Genomic DNA, 19,316 nt, shown 5'->3' on the forward strand with positions numbered 1-19,316 from the left:
CATCAGACAATCCTTCATTAATCGGTTCAACAGTGTGTATTCACTGGAATCATATAAACTTCCATTTAGCCCAAAAATACACATTTTACTTTTTTATTAGAATTATTTCACGTATATTACGTGAGTCTGGACAGACATGAAGGTAACCTGCAACTTGACTGATTGGCAGAAGCATTCAATCTCAGGTTGGTAATTCTAGTTGTCAGTGAAATACACTCTTCACCTTTTAAAAGAGTACGCACGGATTTAGCATTGCAGTCCTTTAACATCTACGGATTCGTGGTAGACAAAAAAAGAATTAAAATTGATGCAGTAGAACCAGCGATATTGTCTTTTATTATTCCACTCACTCCACTGTTCAACCTGCTGTCTACATTACCCACAGTGCAATTTGACCACTGACAGCTTGGCCTTAAGAAGAGATGAAAAGCGGGCTACAGAGGTCTGTAAACTCACTTCTTTCTAATGCCACACTTCCAGATTTTCAAACTTTCAAACCAGCACTACCTAAAGTGACATGACTTGAGTCAGTTTATCAGACTTCACGCAGCTCCCTCTGGAGTCACAATTTTCTTTTCACATATACAGTTTTACTCTGTAAGACCTGTAGATAGACTTGTGATCTGGGAAATCTGGGGCATTCCTTTGATTCCTAACTTCATTGGGCCAAGCGTAGTCAACAGAAAAGGCAAAGACGACATCACGTGTTTGATGTTTTTATGCATAACTAAACAGGTGATCATTACGTTACACATAAATTCTTAAAATACACCAACTTCTCAAATAAACTTAAATAAAAAAAGTCAAAAATCTAAGAGGTAGAAAAGATCTAGTTTGCACAGGGGTAAACAATAATGCACAATCAACCGACACAGATCAAATGGATGAGATACTTCTAAGTGAGTTCTTGGTGTTCTCTATGCAGCAGGTACAGCTACAGCTCCTGGCTCAGGCTCATGTTATGTGCAGAGAGGTCCACCAGCCGGAAAGCCTCCATGAACTCATTGATGTCGATGCTCCCGTCTTTGTTGAAGTCAATGCTCTGGGCCAGGTCTGCAATGGCCTCGTCACTGATCTCTGTGTTAAGATGGGAGCTCAGGAGTTTCCAGGTCTGACGAAACTCCTCGAAAGAGATCAAACCTAGAAGTAAATACAGAGGAGGAGAATGTATTAAAAGTTGTTGTAAAATTTGTAGCATGCTTTTTGTTCATTGGCTTTCAGCTGAAAGGTCTTTTAATGAAGAATAAGTATAGGGTTTTTCAGACATTTATAGAAGGATCTTAGTAACAGCCAAGTAGAGGTATTATATTCCCACTTATGTTGTAGACATTTGGGAAAATCAAAATTAGAAAACACATATACAGCTTTCACATAAACTAAGTAACAAGACTAAAGCTGATGATACACGGAGCAACTATTAGAACAATGGTGCTGGGCAATGTTGCTGTCAATGGTAATGAGTAAAGATTACCACCTTAATCCCCTTTCCCCGCCACCATGATGTTGAGCAGGTATAATGTTTACCATGTTCTTAGTTAAACATATTCATGGCTATCCATCAAGTAGATGTGGAGATATTTCAATGGATATATGAAAACCTTGCCCTGCTGGTGGCGCAATATGAAAGGTTAAGGGGATCACCACAGTCAGTAGGGTTCATCCTCTAGGGACCAGGAATGGCCGTACAAAAATCTCATTGCAACATATGTTATGTTTGTGGAGATATTTCAGTCTGGATCAAAGTGGTTGACCAATCGACCAGCATGGCTGAAAAGGAGAAAGAGTCATGGAGCTAGTGTCTGGGATCCAGGCTAAGCTGCTTGCTGACCTGAGTGATCTGTGTCTATGATTCTGAAGATTGTTTCCAGGTTGGAGTGATTTTTGTACATAGTCTCCAGGATACTGTTATCTGAGATCTGAAATGGATAAACAGACAAATCTATCAGGATTTTGCCACTCTGTGTGTGTCCGACAGAGAAAAAAGGGTGAGAAAGAAAGAAACATACAAACAAAACACACTGACATTAGATGTATGGGGCAGACCTCTAGTTTGGGCTCTGTGATGGAGAGCTCCCTTATCCACTGCTGGTAGTCTACCATGCCATACTGGGTGCTGCTGACCAGCTGAGGACGCAGCACCCTCCAGGGCAGACCAAGATTCAGAACTCTCTCTGTGGCGCTGGCCCAGTGCCTTAGAGAGATCATCCCTGAACCACAAACAGAAATATACAGTGGAGTTATTCCATTCTTGTGTTTGTGAGAGTTATGTCATTGCTGCTCAGTGTGTAGTTTTACCTGTTTTGTTAGCGTCAAACTCCTGGAAGGCACTGATGAGATCTGACTTGTGCACAAACAGTTGTTCCCTCAGAGCTCGTAGAGCTGATCTCTCTGTCCACCCGACACTGACACAGAACAGGGAGAGAAAAAAACATGTTGGAAATAAACTGGGAACGGCTGATTTTGGATTTGTGTGTGCATTTTCAAAGCTTCTTTGAACCATAAATCGCTCAACTGAAAGTGCTTAAGTGTTTTTGGGAAATAAATTTGATTGTTTTTCATCTTGTTATCTTACATTTTGTGCAGCCTCAAACATGTACCTTTGTCTCAGGGTGAGCTCTCTGCATGTCCTGCTTGCCTGATATTGATTGAAGTGGGGGACCAGATCAGGGCCCATTCGGATGTAGGCTCCTCTGTTGCTGCCTACCTCGTAGTAGTTAGATGCTGAAAATATAGTCAGCACCTGGGTGCGATAGAATACGGTTAGTAAGTTTGCTAAGACTCACTGTACGTGACCCACTGATTGCTAATTGTTCTCAAATTAAATGCCGAAATGAGAGGATTTCTCACAATGGCTTCTGTTCAGTAATATAGCAAATTTTTGCTCTTTTTCCATTTCCCCCTTGTCATTTCAGATACCTGCCTTGTGGTTGCACTAAGTGTGTTCCCCCGCATACATACTAGCCCTTTTTTCCCCAGTCATTTGCCAGATCGTCCAATATCCTGAGCACAGCCTGCACCGGTTTCGCCTGCCTGCCTAGTTTGCCCTTGATGATTGATTCCTCTCTTTTGAAGTCTTCCCAAGTAAAAGATAGATAGATTGTTTTCAACTGCTCTGCCTCTGGCTCTTTCTTGTGAGTTCACATCTCCTTTGTAGGATTCACATTCCTACTATCATCACTCGAAAGCAAATTGTAATTGTTTCCATAACCTGTAATTCTACCTTAATCTCTTCCTCATGGGTATCTTTGTGCTGCTCACCCTGCGGTTGTGGCAGAACTCATAGCCTTCCTGTTTGCACTCATGGGAGCGGATGAGGAGCTGGAGGTTGTGTCTTCCCAGCACTTCCTCGGTGACATCTGGCCCCCAGTAGCAGCCTCCGCCTCGCACCTCATTGGGAATGCAGCCATTTTGGGGCATTGGATCACTCCACAACATGTCTACTATCTGGTTGGCCGAAAAATTAAAATAAAATAGAACATCTGCCAAAATGACAACAACCACTGAGATTCAATATCCTTCCTGTCACTTACTTGTTTCCACTCATGCTCATCTGTCTCTGCTGTTTCTCCTGACTCCGGGTCTGAGTCAGAGTCAGACTTTTGCAGTTCCCCGTAGGACTGGTCAAACCCAGCCAGTCTGCGCCTCCTTTTCAGCTCCTCCTCCACTGACCAGTTGAGTTGACTGCTCATGGGCACGCTGTGGAGTGAGCGGCGTGGGATGTCATGCCCGTGAGCCGGGGCTGAGCTGTGGTGAGTCAGAGAACACACTCGACGCCGGCTTTCCACCAGTTCTGTGTTCCTGTTGTTCATTGTCGGAGTCTTACTGCCATTGACTGCATGATGGGTCGATTTAGGAGGCCTGAGAGCTGACACGTACTATGCATGTAAAAAATATGCACAGATTTAAACCACTTAATATCATAATATTTCTCAATATGCTGGCTATAAGATTCCCCGAATACTAGGGCTGACCCTGAATAGTCGAAGCTTCGCAGCGAAACGAGGATCATGTCATTTTGGCAATATGGGGGTGCTCAATGTCTGATTTTACATAGAACTGCCAGTTTTCTTCCAATAAGTTAATATACAGCCTACTACAATATAACCCCCCGCTCGCCCACACAGTGCACAGGCCTACATGATTCGACTATCAGTGACTATAGGCAAGACTTGACAATTCTGATTCGACTGTGTAAATCCTTAGTCAGGGACAGCCCTACTGAATACACAAATTTTATTGATGCCCAAAAGGCCTCGCTTACTTTGTGTCTGTCCACCCTGGCTATCCTGTCAAGGTTTGTCGTGTCAGAGATCCCACCATGCACAATCAGCACCTTGTGATCAATCACTGTGGCCAGAGGCAGCCAGCTGAAAATCTTCTGGAGAAGCTTTAGGATCATCTTGCCATGCATCTGCAGATCAAGGCAAGCTTACAGTGACTTAAATACAGTTATAGGAATTGTTATCATTATTAATTGGGGCTTTTTTTGCCATGCTAGAAGCGGTTGGTTGGTCAGTCCACCACTTTGGTCCAGACAGAAATACCTCAACAACTATTAGATGTCTTGCCAGTACATTTTGAACAGGTATTCATTGTCCCCAGAGGATTAATGCTGCTGACTTTGGTGATGCCCTGACTTTTTCTCTAGCGCCACCATGAGGTTGACATTTGTGAATTTTAAGTGAACTATACCATGAAAATACCAAAACCAACAATGTCTCTGAATACTTTCCGACTTTGCTAGCCTGTCTGTGGCACTCAAGACGTAAATCTAAAAAACGTGTCACAAAGGTCTAACTTTATTTAAATTCTAAGGGTTTCTGTGGATTAATACACATTTGGTAATCTTGTGTGTATGTATGTATGCCAGCAGGACCCTGTCTGTTTCACCATAATGAAGGAACATGTCACCCACTGCAACAGCGTGGCTCATTTATGTGCTTTTATTGGTTTTGGGACAACAATGGAGGGCTGTGGCACAGATGAAAAAGTTGTATTTGGCATTTGCTACACAGACAATACTTTTTATTAGGATCAGTTTTTTGATGTTTTTTTCTATTTGCTGAAAATACAAAAAAAGACCCACACTCATTTGTCCCAGTTAACCTTTTGAAAGCAGATGGTGCTCTGGGCGATGATAATGATTGAAACATTTTTTCCCCGTCGTTTTAACCCACGAAACCCGCCGATGTTGTTGCTCCGAGTCTAAGCGGGCGCCATCTTTATTATTGCGCAATACCTGCAAGCTGCCTGCCTGCTGTCGTCTTTTCTGCAGAGGAAACATGCCGCTTGAGAACATACGGTGTTTTTTGCCATTTTGTGGTCGTTCCGGATCGACTGATCACTGTGGGATGTTCCGTTCTAAATCTACAGGCCTGTAAAGCATGGGAGTGCTTTTGGTGACAGGAATGTTGATGAATACTCCTGTTTTTATCAATATTTCAATGTTTTGTCATTTGGAAATAGGTTGTATGGACTGAAAAAGTGTTTTAAAGATAATAACAATAAAAGTCAGCATTTTAACAATAAATATTGCCAAAATATGGAAATTCGCCTGGTATATTTGAAAATGTTGTATAACTGTTGTATTTTAGTTTATTTTCATCAGATTTACAGTTACAATTGCATTCTAGGTGTATTAGAAGATATTCAGTTGCATTAAAAGCTAACCCAGGATGGTTTTGATGGTTTATTGCATCAAAATATAGCTTTTTTTACCAGGCGAGGCTAAAAATTTCAGATTTTTTCTTTATTGCATCTCCATGTAGTCTGTAAAAGTAAAATAAAAATATTAATACACAATGGATTCATATTCCTTAGCTTCTGACTTTTCAAAGGAGACCAGAATTATGCATCTAGGCCAAATGGTTGAGGAGTTATTCCTGATTCATTTTGGGTATGTAATTTTAGGAGTTCTTTCTGGAAAAAGGGGTCTGTTTTCATCAGGTTAATTAACATGTACCAGCCCATGCAGGTAGTGAGACTTGTTGTATCAAAGTGCTGCTCGCAGACAAGACAGATTATGATAATCAAAATTAACATTTTTTCACTCCCCGAGGGGTGGCCATTGTCAGACACATCAAGCGAAATGAAAAAGTTACAATCTGAAGGTTATGTTTACACATGCAGGCTTGAATGAGGTGAAAATAGAAGTGCATGTGGTTTGTACTGTACTTTTACCGGTAATAATAGTGGGCTTTTTTCTTAAGTAACATTTTGAATTCCGAACTTGTAATGTAGTATTTTTTTAAATTGTGGTATTGCTACTTTTTCTTCAGTAAATGATCTGAAAACTTCCACTTCTGCCATTCAGGCTAGGTTTGGCCAACAGCAATATCATATTGAGGTCAAAGCAAAATACACAAGACTTACCCTGTATTTTCCCAAAACTTCTTTAGTGAAACCATATCTGGAGAAAACAGTTACCAGATTAATATACACATTAGCTGTATGTTGAATATAATCAGAACACTAATTGCACAATGCCAGATATGAGCATACTGTTACTAACTTTATTAACATTAATACTAAGCAAACACGCAGAACAAGCCACTAAAGGGGAGTTTGAGAAGAGGAAAGCAATGTGGAGACTAGCTTACCTCAGGTTAACGATGTGGTCCTCATGGTTCCCTCTGTTCAGATGGACATCATTGGGATAGACCAGCAGGAACCCAAACAGGATGAGCAGAATCTCTAAGGAGTTTTTGCCACGATCCACATAGTCTCCATTGAATACATACGGTTTCTCAGAGGACGGCAAACCATTCTGGACAGGTGAAGTTAAAGGTGTTAATTAAAATAAACGTCCCTGTTCGACTCTATGGTGACTTGCATGTTGTGAATACCTTATAGAATATCAACAGCAGATCTTCAAGGTGTCCATGTAAATCTCCTGGGAAGGGATAAATAATGCATTAATACGTGTGACAGTGTGAGTGCACGCTGAATGTTTCAAGGGCAGTAAAAAAAAAATGTGCAAGAAGTTATCAAGAGCAAAAATATGCCTGCTGTTGTGTACCGCATATAGTAATCTCCTTCGTATGGCAGGCGGCGACTTGACTGATATTTGGAAGAATTCTTAAAAGTCTCCAAGTCTCTCCAAGAAGCTGCAGAACATATCGAGCATGTAGCTGCTACTGGGGAAAAAACAAGTATGAATAAAGTGTGTTTTGAAGGGAAAAGGCAGTCATCAGATACCCGTGTATTCTTGTCTGCTTTGAGTGTGCCTTATGTGCCCGTGTACCTACTTGTTTGTGCTTGAAGGCCTCCACCAGCTTCGATACCCCGCAGAAGGTCATGGGGAAGGTCAGATGGGGGCCATTGTAGCTGTCGGGTACCTCAATGCTCTTATAGCAAAAATATCTCTCCCATTCTGCGTCACGGCAGATTTCATTCTTACGAAAGATGTGAGATATTAGGTTTCCTGCATTAGAGGCAGAGGGTGAAAGAAAGAGAGATGGTCCATGTGGTAAGGGAAAGCCACATTACGATTCTCAGCAGAGAGATTAGCTCACCGTCAGTAATCTAATGCAACCCACGAGTCAGGGAATTAAACAGTAGTTGAGAATCAGTCTTACTTTCACTGCTGGCTGGGGTGAAGTGGTCCATCAAGAAACCAAAGAAATTATAGAGCTGCAGGAAGGAAAATGAAAATTTGAAAGTTAATGGTTAATTCGCAAGAGTTAATGAAGACTCTCTACAGCCATGCTCGCAGCTCTGTGATGCTGTGGATTTGCACATCAATGCTTTGAGCATTTGCTCACTCTGACAATGCGAGTGTGTTGGTGTTAAGCAGGTATAATATTTACCTTGTTCATCTTTTTAAAGTATTAGCATGATAACATTTGCTTATTATCACTAAAAAGAAAGTACAGCCAAGGCTGATGGGAATGTCATTAGTTTTGCAGGTATGTGGTCATAAACCGATGATTGATTATTAAAAGTTAAGCGATCACCAGAGTTATTACAATTCATCCTCTGGATACCATGAACGTCTGTATAAAGTTTCATGGCATATCCAATAGTTCAGTAAAACATTTCACTCTGAACCACAAATGTCATCCTTATGGTGGAGCTGGGGGAAAGGAGTCAGGAGATCACCAAAGTCAGCAGGATTCATACTATGGGGACCACAAATATGTGTATTAAAGATTCAATGGCAATACACCCTGTAGTTATAGAGAAATTTCAGTCTGACATTGCCACCCACCATGGTGCTAGCAAGCATGGCTAACTATTTGGGTCACTGTGAAGCGGGCACATTTGAGATCAATTGATGTTCATTCTGTGCAAACATTTGCCCTAAAGTGTTCAAAACTGTGTGACCTCACCTTGATCTGGTCTTGCTCTCCTGCGTATTCAATAGACTGGAAGATGTTCCACGTGCACCTGCGTCTCATCTCCAGCCGGGCAACATACTGACGGTACCAGCGCTGGATCAGCAGAGCAGCTCTCATTGCTGAAGATTGAAAAAAAGGCGCTTGTTCATAACTTTGCTGAGGTAACCTTCCTCTTCCACTGCCAATGCATTCATTCATCATGTCAGATCAGATCTAGACCGAAAGACTTACCAGTGGCAGCTTCACAGTGTGCATAAATATTTAGTGGAGATCGCAAAAGTTATCAAACACTGCCAATTGAGACTTTTTTTTTTGCAGATAGTTTTGTGCAAAGAGGTGATGAAACAAAACACATATTTACCTGGAACTGAGATGCTCACTAAAAATGAAAAATGGTAATGGCACTGACGTTAAATAATTGCAATCAAAAGGAACATGTCTGTGAAAACTTGACTATTCACTAGAATGATTTTGATAAAGGCCACACCTTTGCCACGTTTCTTCAGCTGCTGTTCTGATTTTCCCATGCCACATCCCATGACCTTCTGCTGTTTTCACTGTTAAAGACAAAGATACTTTAATGTGTGAATCTGAGTTACCTGACCTTGTGTTTTGCAACCTGGGAATAATGCAGTAATAGATCTCTATATACAGCATAATTTTTATTATTTTATCATATTAGAAAAATTCTTGATTTAAACATTTTTGGCAACAACAACATGTACAAGTCTAAATACTTTGGAGACATCTGTCTTATTACTTAGCTGTGTTTTTACAAAATTATTATAAAAGTAGAAGTATGGATAGAATAAGCATTTAATTTAATATCTAAAGGGTCTATTTAAAGTAAATGATAAATAAAAACAAAGCAGCAGATAAGTTGAAAGGAACCTTACCTGGCCACGTTACCTTTCTTTCATTACCTACCCTCACTTCTTCAGCACCTGTAAAGGAACCTCATAATTTCTATCTTCCCAGTAACACTGTTACAATTTTAAAAAATACGAAACGTGCTATCTCTTAGATTTTTCCATTTCCCAGGCACAGCAGCACAGGCCCCAGTGGCTGTAATATTGTAAGTGGATGTCCCCTCTCTGCAGCTACACACTCTCAGCCAACACAAACTGACTACATGCTTGTAGCAGAGCCAAGCGTCTTAGACAGGCCCCATGATCACTTAAACAAAACAAAGCACAAGTGGATTAGGATTAAAACTTACTACGGCTGCCATCTACGCTAAATAAACGGATCAAGGCTCTGATAAAGGGCAGCAACTGTTTTGACAGGCAGTTGTGTTGGCTTCGGCTCAAGACCTGTGTCATCGTTGTGACTCATAAAAACTATTAACGTCAATATTCTCTCTTTTTCCACATTAATAATTAATTGACCTCTGGCTTGTCTGGGTCCGTCTATTCTCAGTAAATATAAACCTATTTCTAAATTGTCCCTGCTATGTTTAGAACTTCATTCTATGTTTAGAACTTCATTCTAAACATAGCAGAGGCTCAGTTTATCTTTAGCTTCATATGCTGATAGTGCTGTCCTATTGTTGTTCTGCTTGACCTTGATACTCGGATTCCACTGATCACGTTTTCAAATGTTATGTTTGACTTTTTGAACAAATCAGAGAAACAGCTATGGACTAGGTCTGAACATTGTGTAAAGAAAAATATCGTATTGCCATCATTTTGACTGCTTCTGCTATACGATTAACATTTGTAGTGGGAATAGTAATTTTTACATTTCACTTCCACTAAAAAATATATATATAAATGTCTGGAGACTATAAATTGTATGCCGGGTCATCTCTGTAACACTACAATGCTTCAATTATATATATATATATATATATATACCATACCTAACAACCATTAGGTATAAAAACACCAAGAATGCACACAAAGAAAAGAGGTTAAAATGCCTTTAGCTGTTTTTTACAGAAGTTGCATGTCTATTGGAGTAACAAATGGCCATAGTTGTTATATATATATATATATATATATATATATATATATATATATTATTTTTTCCTGTGGTGTGACATCAATTTATAGAACAACAGCAGTCATTGGACAAAGAAACACTGTACAATATAGTGTAATCCAATTTTTTAAAAGTAATCTACCGCTTCAGAACAAATCAGTAAATCTTAATAAATCTTTCTGACAGTTTCAAGAAAAACTATGCATTGTAAGCTTTACTATGTAGTCTTAATTGCAGGCCTGTTGGGTTGTAATACAGTGTTATAGCTGTTGTTCTGTCCATGTGGTAATCATGTTTAAGTCTTGTCATGCAGACAAGCATTTTGAATTTTATCTCTATAGTTACATTTCTCAGAGGTAGATTTCTGAAACTGTAGCTTCTCCATCTTGCTACATTAAATGCTGCAGTCATTTTTTATAAATCCATATTAAATTAAACATTGATTAAACCCTGTAGAACTCCCCTTCGTTGAAATACATTTCAGGAATGTCCTCTGTGTTGACTGCTTGTTGAACATCTGCACCTTGCATCCTCCGCCGTCCTTCATCTATGTATAAACGCTCTTTGTGATCCCGGCCAGGAGCAGCTGCCGGTGGAGTGACTCCCAGCGGTACGACAACAAGTGGTGGGAGACGTCTGAAACTCAAGGACTCCACTCGTTCATGCATGGTTATAGAGGGTCGAGAGCTGCAGCCAGTTTCCCACAGTGACCTCAGGTGTGTGTGTTGTGTGTGCTTCATGTTTTTATATCCCAGTAGGGACTTTAACCTGAATGCACACTAACCAATGGGGACTCGTGTCACTGTATTGACAAAGATTTGCGTACCCGCTGGTAGAGACTGCTTTTTGAGGGGTAAGATTACAACACAATTGGGTTAAGGTTATAAGGTTAGGGGAAGGGGTAAGGTTAGACAGGTAGTTGTGATGGTTAAGTTTAGAGTAAGGGGCAAGGAAATCCATTATGTCAATGAGTTGTCCCCACGGGGATAGAGAAACAAATGTGGGTGTGTGTCTGTTTAAAGGAAAAGGCTGACTATATTATATATTTTTGTTAATGTCACCAAACCCCATCAAATTCCAAAACCAACAATTTGTTAATCTGACTCACAATACTTCACTACTTCCTTATCCTGTCTCTATGGCACCCTCTCTGTATGTGCATATATACACATACAGATATGTTATATTTCCTGTCTGAAGTTAATGTCGCCCTCCCCCTTATTGAACTTCATTGTGCAGAATTATACATGTAAATGTTTGGGCAAAGTCTATGGTACAGAGGAATAAGAAGATATCTACAGAACAACACACTTATTAGCAGAATAATTTAATTCTTGTTTTTGGTGGTATGGCATTTGTTTATAGTAAGACAAATATAGCACATCACCAGAGTTATCCTTTGCGTCTATTATGTGCATGTTGTAACAATCACCAAAAAGCTGCTGAGTTATGGTTTATCATTTCTGAAATATTTGCTGACCTGAGATTGAGCTCCTCACAGTGTTGTTGAGACCTGTAGAATATATTTCGCAAGATCCTATTACACATTTGTGTTATGATCCCCAGATAGGGTGTTACAAAGGACACAGACTGTTTTAGGGTTACGAATGATTTGAAAGTGATGGATGAAGCAAGAATCTCACCACTGTGAGCTGAGATGGAATATGAGGAATATACGTGCTCTTCTTATGTCAGGCCCTTTTGCGAAGTTAATGTTTTCAAACAGATATACCATACGCTGATGAATGAATGCATACACTAAGAAAGGCCATTTTCTGTGGGTCTGCAGCTCAAATGTAAGATCTGAACATGATCATCACTTCAAAACCATCCTGTCATTTTGTATTAGGTGCCAAAGAAAGTATTGCAGGTCTTGTATCAACTTGTACCAAGACGTTCTCTGGCACTGTTGATGAATTAGGGCTTGATATCCACTTCAGCATATAGACCATGTATTTTGAGCTGCACAGGAAAGTTTAGCCGTGTCCCAGTTTAGGTCTCAGTGAGGCCTCAGAGGAGAGGGCACCTGAGGACGTGAACTTAGCATTCCTCTCATGGCTCACACAACTGTCAACGCTGCCAAGTTTACTTGCTCTGAACTTTCAGATATGAACATCTCCTGCGATCTTTGTGTTACATTTCTTCCCTCCGGATCCTGTCCTTGAATGACAACTGCAGGGGAATAATATTGTTATTATGTTTATCAGCGGAGACTTCTGCCTTTAATGTCCGGCCAAAAAATGGGAGTCGTAATAGAAACTGATAACTACCCATATGCAGACATGAATAGGCATTCCCTGTATTCTTCCCATGCTTCTCTGGGTATGTCTTGTCTGGATGTGGGTCAGAGTATTAAAACCCCTTAAAAAGCAGGGCTGTGCAGCCAAATGTTGTGTACCAAAAATATCAGGGTCATTTGGGGGGAAATCTGTATACATGAAGCACAAGACAATATAGTCTTAGGTTTGAATATTTAGCTCAGTGTAAACATCATAAAGCTCCAATGAAGAGCTGGAACAGGCTGATACAGAATATACACTCAGTGTCCACTTTATTAAGTACACCTCTATAGTGTAATGTACAACTGCTCTGCCATAAAGTCTACTTTTGTTATACAAAGTTCAGTTTTTGTTGTTTGTTATAGAGGTGTTAATTGAATTATATGTTGCGTTGTGCTGTGTTGCTAATATTCTGCCCTACCTCACAGTCATGTAAGTAAATAGCGAGGAAAAAACATTTGACATCACCTCTCAATATAATGTAGATTAATGATGACCTCAATAATAAACATAATGAAGCAAGACGTTATGGCAGGGCTGTTGTATGGTCTCTTAAGTGTATATGATACTGGTAGGGTGGAAAACATAATTTTAACAAACTTTAAGCTACGTAACAGGCGTCAGAATGGATAAAACTGTAGGTTAAAGGTTTAATTCTATAAAAACATTTGGTAAAAAGCTGTTTTAAAAGGATAGTTTGAGATTTTAGAAGTTGGGATGGTACTTGTCCATAGTCGGTGTATTACCGGCAGTAGATGGCGGAAAGCGCATCCCAAGTTTGGAGAAGCAGAGACTTGGCATGGAAGCAAAGCAATGTGCTGCTGTGGATAGGGTGAGCTGCAAAATGCATTTTAGCCACCTAAAAAACTATATCACTTCAAGAGTAAGCTATATTTAGAATATTTTCAGTGCTGACCTTGCAGTCAGACATCTATTTCCTTTATACAGTGTGCAGATAAGTTGCACTTATGCGTAGGAATACTGAAGTTCTACAGTTGAGAAAAGAAGCAAGGGCTGTCTGACGGCCACGTAGAGCATCGAAAACATTCCAAATATTGTGTACACTTGAACTGATATAGATTTTTTTTGGTGGGCCTTCTTTTATGTGGCAAAAATAAATTTTGCTGCTGACCCTGTCCACAGCAGTGGGCTACATTGCTTAGCTTCCATGCTGGTACAACTCTCTGGTTCTCCAGACTGGGGATGCGCTTTCCGCCATCTACTGCCGGTAATACACCGACTATGTACAAGTACCTCATTCAGCCCTACTACAAAAACCCCAGACTATCCCTTTAAAGTTGGCTGGCTGACGGTGGGCTTACAGACCATTACAGGATCTGTTGTTATATGTGCGTCCCAGAGTTACTATTTCACGTCTAGTAACTAGTAAGCATGTCGTAATGTGGTATGCCTATATACTATTCTCTCTTTTTTTTCCTCCCTCCCACCTCTAATTCTTGTCTGTTTGTCTTGAGTCTATTAGTCTCCCCTTCTTTCTTCGCCGGGTCGTCCTTCTTGTACTCTTTCACATGGAACAGGGGACAAGATAACAATATTAAGTATCTCAAGGCCAAGCTGGGGTACAGGGAGATAAAAACCCAGGATCCCAGGCCCTGACAAACAATACCTAGAGCAGCATCACTGTCTGGTCACTCCTGTCTCCTCATTCAACCAGACACACAGAACCAACCACAGTAGCCTCCCGCGAGTCTGACTCAAAAGCAGTTGATCTATAGATTGACCATCCGGCTCATGCACCATGTCTTTCACGTTTGTTGTCATTACAATGCTTCTCGGCTCTTCAGTAGTTATCGCATTTGTCTTGCAGCCATCCAAAGAAGAACCTGCAGCCTCTGCAAATGCTCCTGTTTCCTACCACAGGTCAGTATCATTTAATACAGTAACATTTAAAACAATTTTCCTCAAGATTTTCCAAAGAATTATGAAATGTCTTTTTAGGTCAGAGACGTGCCAAACAGATTACATATCAAGGAATATGTGCATGCTGAGGCCTTTTTACTTGGGTTCAGGGGAAATACTAAATTATGTGACTGATTCAGGGTCACTTTGACCGTTTTTCCAAGAATGTTGTGCAGACATGTAACACACTTTTCTGTTTAAGCTTCAACAGTGTAATCAATCACTTAGCCAATGTCTGTAAAGTGCTTCCATAGTTCATTGAGGGTACTGAGAGTGCGATTTATTTTAGTCCATGCAAACTAGTCGCTTTTCAGAAAAATTTGCCGTTTTGAATCAAAATAAGTAATATACTTGAATTGTTTACATCCCAAGATGATAACACATAAGTTTACTTATTTTTCAGAAGCATTTTTTCTATTACTACGTGTTTCTGTTTTAATAATTTGCACTATTTAAATAACATTAATGTGTTATGTGCTGTTCAGATGCCAGCATGAGTCATTGCAGTCCATCAGGAAGAGTCTCCTCGGGGCTCTCAACTTGCAGACTGAGCCACAGCTGCCTGCTGGTGGGCTGGAGGGGGTCAGAAAGCAATGGTGGAGCGCCTTCAGCAGCAATGCCCACAGAGCCATGGACAATGCTGGTAAGTTCAACCCAAAATTCGAAGAAGCTACTGTGAATCCCACAGTTTTCCAGCCTAATCCTTCATGGATTTTCTTAAAGTCAAACCCAGCCAAAAGTCTACATTGCTCTACTTTTGCTGTCCCTTTCTTAATGTCCTTCCAGTTCCAGCAGTCTCTGGGTACTCTGTGTCACCTGATGATGGAAACAGTACGAGTGAACTGAAGTGCTGTTCCATGGCCTATGAGATCTTCATGAAAGGTATGCTACAGTGTGTTTATGTGTGTGCATGTATGTGTGTTTGTGCATTTTGACATGCTCTTATACATAAAGAAATATAGTAATGCATGTAATATCCATTCTTATGTTCACCAGATCTGGGCTGGGACAACTGGGTGATCCATCCTGCCAGCCTTACCATCGTTCAGTGTGTCCTCTGCAACCCCAAAGCGAACACTATGCAATGTCCAGCATCCCGCACCGATGTCCAGGATGCCAACTCACAGGTATAATTATCTTAAGACAATTAAATAGTTAAATAATGTCTGCAAACATCACTTACCTTGTTTTGCAATGATCTATGTTTACATACATACATAGATGTATAGTACCTTTCTTTTAAAATGCAAAGAAATCCAGCTGAGGTCACCTGAAAAATTCCCATAGGTGTGTGTGAGAGTCATTGTTAGCGGTCTGATGGACTGAAAACTGCCTTCTGTCAGATGCAATGGAATTATATCATCAAAATATTCCATTACAAGTTAAAGTCTTGCATTAAAAGTAAGTCATATTAATGTAATATCAGCAGAACTAAAGTATCAAAAGAAAAAGTACTCATTATGCAGCAGAATTACCTCTTTTATTATTAGATTATAATTACTGGTGGCATTAATGGGTAACAAGCCTTTTAATGTTGTAAATACTATTAGTTAATCTATTTTTTCTTTCTAAAAACTCATCACATGTTATGTTTATAAAATCTTAATCTGCAAGGTAACTAGTAACTACAGCTGCCAGATAAATGTATTGTAGTAAAAAGTACAATATTTCCCTCTAAAATGTAATGGAGTGAAAGTATAAAGTTGCATAAAATATAAATACTCAAGCATGTCTATTACTCTCCCACGACTTTAGATGCCGTGCTTGAGTCTATGTACTTAGTTACTTTCCTCCACTGTGCCGGCGCTTCAGCATCATGGAGCCATGAACCACATGTACTTTGTGTGCTCTGGAGGTAAAACAGCTGCCAATTTCCTCCTGCCAACATAAATGTACTTTTACCAAATACAAGCTAAGGCACGCCCCAAAGTTGATCAACCAGAGTTAAATGCAGTGTGGCAACAGTATTAAGAAAGCAAAAATAGCTTAAAAAAAAAAAGCTAGTTTGTTTGAAGTAAATTCGAAATGTACTCTCCTTACTACTTACTCAAACTAAATGCATGTTAATATGTTTAAGCAGTCTAATGCACACTTTTTATTGAACAATTCCAGCCTGCATCTTTTAAAACAAAGATATGTAACATTTGTAATTTTAGTTTTTACTTTTTGTTAATCTCATTGCCTTAGATTAAAATTTATTTTTATTTATCTTTGCTTTTTATTTATTATGTATGTTCACCCCCACTATGGCAAACAACAAATGTTTTTCTTTTCTTTTCTGTCATCAGTATGACTTTAAAAAAACCTGTCTAGAATAAACTGAACTTAATATAATACAATACTTGGTATTTCTTTTTTCTTCTTTTTTTTTTAACTAATACAGGTCATTGTTTTGTTTAGTCTTGTTGGGCAGCATGAGTATCAAACTGTGTTACTGTGCCTTACTCCTCCTCTCTGTGTCCTTCTCCAGGGCCAGGTGCCATGTTGTCATCCCATCGCCCAGGAAATGGTGCCTGTCGTCTACGTGAATGAATTCAGCACCCTCATCATTTCCTCCGTGCAGCAGACCCGCAGCTGCGGCTGTGGACATAGCAACCTCCAGCAACCCACCCAAGAGTAAAGTTTTTTTCATAGTCCAGAGCATGTGACATCTGCGAGCCACCTGGCGCACACACAAAAACACAAAATACAGAAAAGGTGTAAATACGGTACACGCTGGCCTTTCGTCTCTCTCAAACACTTGTGTAGACTATGTCTCTTTAGTTTTAGATGTTATCTTAGATCCTTACAGTGTGTATTCAACACTGAGCGTGGGAACCAAAGCAAAGTCTTCCAATTTGTCTATTCGTACCAGAAAGAATGAAAGAATGCCAGCACAGATTTGTTGAGCCATAAACATAAAACTGATACATTTTTAATAAAACTCATGAGATGATGATTCCAATTTACAATTGTTGGCTACTGTGTTTTATGTTAACAGTTAGCAACAATTAAGCTTAGGCAGATTTTGCAGGGCAATAACAACTGCAGTTCTGTGGGTAAATTAGTAAAGTATTTCTCTTGCACCAGGAACTGGACGTGAAGTGCAGCTGACGCTCGTGTGCTAAATGCTGCCACTTTAATCTGATAAGTACAGAGTGCTATTTAAAGCTACTAACTGTTACTGAGTGTTCCCTCCAAAAATGTGAGACTTTCCAGAGCCAAATCCTGTCACAGGCCAGTTGCCTCTTATCTGTGAAATGACCATCTCATCTTATGAGTAAGAGGCCAGTTTAATCCCAATGAAAACAGATGGTTGTGCATTTAAAGTGGTGAAAATGTAATAATAAATTAAGTGTATGATTGTCATTTTGAGGGTTAAACGTGTTTTGCAGGGAGAGTAATAGGAGAAGATTGTGTTCACCAGCTAAACTCTCTGCACCTAAAACTTAGTATCAGTTTCTTCTGGATATGAACATCTGTTCTGTGCTTTTCCACGAACATCGATTGGCCATGCTCCAGCTTCACGTTTCAACTGTCGATTGGTTATATGAAAGACACACTTAGAATATTTGGTTGTTTTTTTACTTTAACACATATTTTGTTTGTTATTTTGTTATATGCTCACTCACTTTACAAAGTTACCTCACCATTCATTTTTTCATGTATTTTCACAAGTGATCACCTCCACCTTAATCAATGCATTTTGATTAAATGCAAACAGTTTCATTGTGCTTATGACCCTGCTATGATATTGTAACCATTTGTACCAATTTACAGATTTCTTGCTCACAATTATTTGAATAAAGATGATTGAAATGAACACCTACAAGTTGATTTTCCTGGCAATGTCTATTATTGACAAAAGTTCACATGATTCTTGAAAATACTTTTTTATTTTTAAAGCCTCTCCTTATGCCAGCCTTTTAGAATTTCATGCCAGCCAGGCAGTTACATGTCAAGTCTAGTGGGAGGAAAATAGCAGAGGAAGAAATGTTGGGACTGTAGCCATAAAGCGAGGCACTGGTGAGGGGAAGAGCAATTTGTTGCGCACTTCTGAGGAGTCTTCAACATCTTAAGCTGCTGTGCATGCACATTCAGGGCATTTATAACTGGCCCTGGCTGCAGTGGAATTTTAATTTATGATTCTCATTTTGTGCAAGCAAGATATTGATCCTGGACTACATTAAAACAACAACTATAGAAGAGGAACAACGTTGCCTGTAGTTTTATGTGTTATTGATACTGGACAGAATGTCAGGGTATTTCACAGTGTGGGTCTCTTTTGGCATACTGTCCCCCTTTCTGCTGGCTGTAGGGGAAGCCAAATGTTCAGAGAAGGAAACGTTGCTGAAACCGATCCCTAACACGGTGACACAACTGACGGATTGTTTAATGGAGTGCACCGGGATGACGTACATCAAAAAATTGCAACTTCAGGACTATCATAATATACGGCTTAAAGATTCCACTGAAGGTAAGGAGCCACTCAGTAACATTTTCAACTCTAGGATGCTACAGAATCACACATCTTACTGGGAGTGTTGTAAAAATAATACCTAAACTAAATGTTGAGATTATCAGTGGTGAAAGGGTCACTTCATCACTGCCTGACTGACATAGACATTTTTATGTTGCATATAAAAATTATGTGAAGTCTTTATAAAACACTTTCTCTTCCAAGGAGACCTCGGGGAATACTGTTGGTCTACGGAGCTCAAGTGCACCATTGGAGAGAGCTTTCAGAATGCCTATGTTGTGTTGCCTGTGGATGTATCCGTAGTTGGACATGAGATGCTGGAAGTCAACGCCACTG

The 19,316-nt window shown here is 39.8% G+C and overlaps 2 protein-coding genes across 2 annotated transcripts; one reads left to right on the forward strand and one right to left on the reverse strand.

Moving 5' to 3' along the window:
- Positions 1-703: 703 nt before the first annotated feature.
- On the reverse strand, positions 704-8,688 carry LOC123981534 (serine/threonine-protein phosphatase with EF-hands 2-like). The gene is made up of 15 exons (XM_046066415.1): positions 8,331-8,688; positions 7,578-7,632; positions 7,248-7,423; positions 7,019-7,133; positions 6,846-6,892; positions 6,600-6,766; positions 6,373-6,409; positions 4,262-4,411; positions 3,531-3,875; positions 3,259-3,444; positions 2,598-2,740; positions 2,296-2,402; positions 2,044-2,207; positions 1,829-1,916; positions 704-1,140 (listed from the first exon to the last, which is right to left on the reverse strand). Exons 1-15 carry the CDS (start codon positions 8,538-8,540, stop codon positions 935-937), a joined length of 2,196 nt encoding a protein of 731 aa, XP_045922371.1. The 5' UTR covers positions 8,541-8,688; the 3' UTR covers positions 704-934.
- Positions 8,689-14,216: 5,528 nt separating this feature from the next.
- gsdf (gonadal somatic cell derived factor) lies at positions 14,217-18,323 on the forward strand. The gene is made up of 5 exons (XM_046066416.1): positions 14,217-14,482; positions 15,007-15,164; positions 15,308-15,403; positions 15,518-15,648; positions 16,992-18,323. Exons 1-5 carry the CDS (start codon positions 14,361-14,363, stop codon positions 17,139-17,141), a joined length of 657 nt encoding a protein of 218 aa, XP_045922372.1. The 5' UTR covers positions 14,217-14,360; the 3' UTR covers positions 17,142-18,323.
- The last annotated feature ends 993 nt before the right edge of the window (positions 18,324-19,316 follow it).

Source organism: Micropterus dolomieu, linkage group LG13, assembly GCF_021292245.1.
Source record: "Micropterus dolomieu isolate WLL.071019.BEF.003 ecotype Adirondacks linkage group LG13, ASM2129224v1, whole genome shotgun sequence".
Taxonomy (NCBI): domain Eukaryota; kingdom Metazoa; phylum Chordata; class Actinopteri; order Centrarchiformes; family Centrarchidae; genus Micropterus; species Micropterus dolomieu.

Bases quoted from the DNA above. Each gene is read 5' to 3' on its own strand.
- LOC123981534 (XM_046066415.1), bottom strand. From the start codon at position 8,540: ATGATGAATGAATGCATTGGCAGTGGAAGAGGAAGGTTACCTCAGCAA. The intron at 2,741-3,258 runs GTGAGCAGCACA...TATCGCACCCAG, and splicing joins AGTTCTGCCACAACCGCAGG to GTGCTGACTATATTTTCAGC. The intron at 2,403-2,597 runs GTACATGTTTGA...GTTCTGTGTCAG, and splicing joins GAGCTCACCCTGAGACAAAG to TGTCGGGTGGACAGAGAGAT.
- gsdf (XM_046066416.1), top strand. From the start codon at position 14,361: ATGTCTTTCACGTTTGTTGTCATTACAATGCTTCTCGGCTCTTCAGTA. The intron at 15,165-15,307 runs GTAAGTTCAACC...ATGTCCTTCCAG, and splicing joins CAGAGCCATGGACAATGCTG to TTCCAGCAGTCTCTGGGTAC. The intron at 15,649-16,991 runs GTATAATTATCT...GTCCTTCTCCAG, and splicing joins TCCAGGATGCCAACTCACAG to GGCCAGGTGCCATGTTGTCA.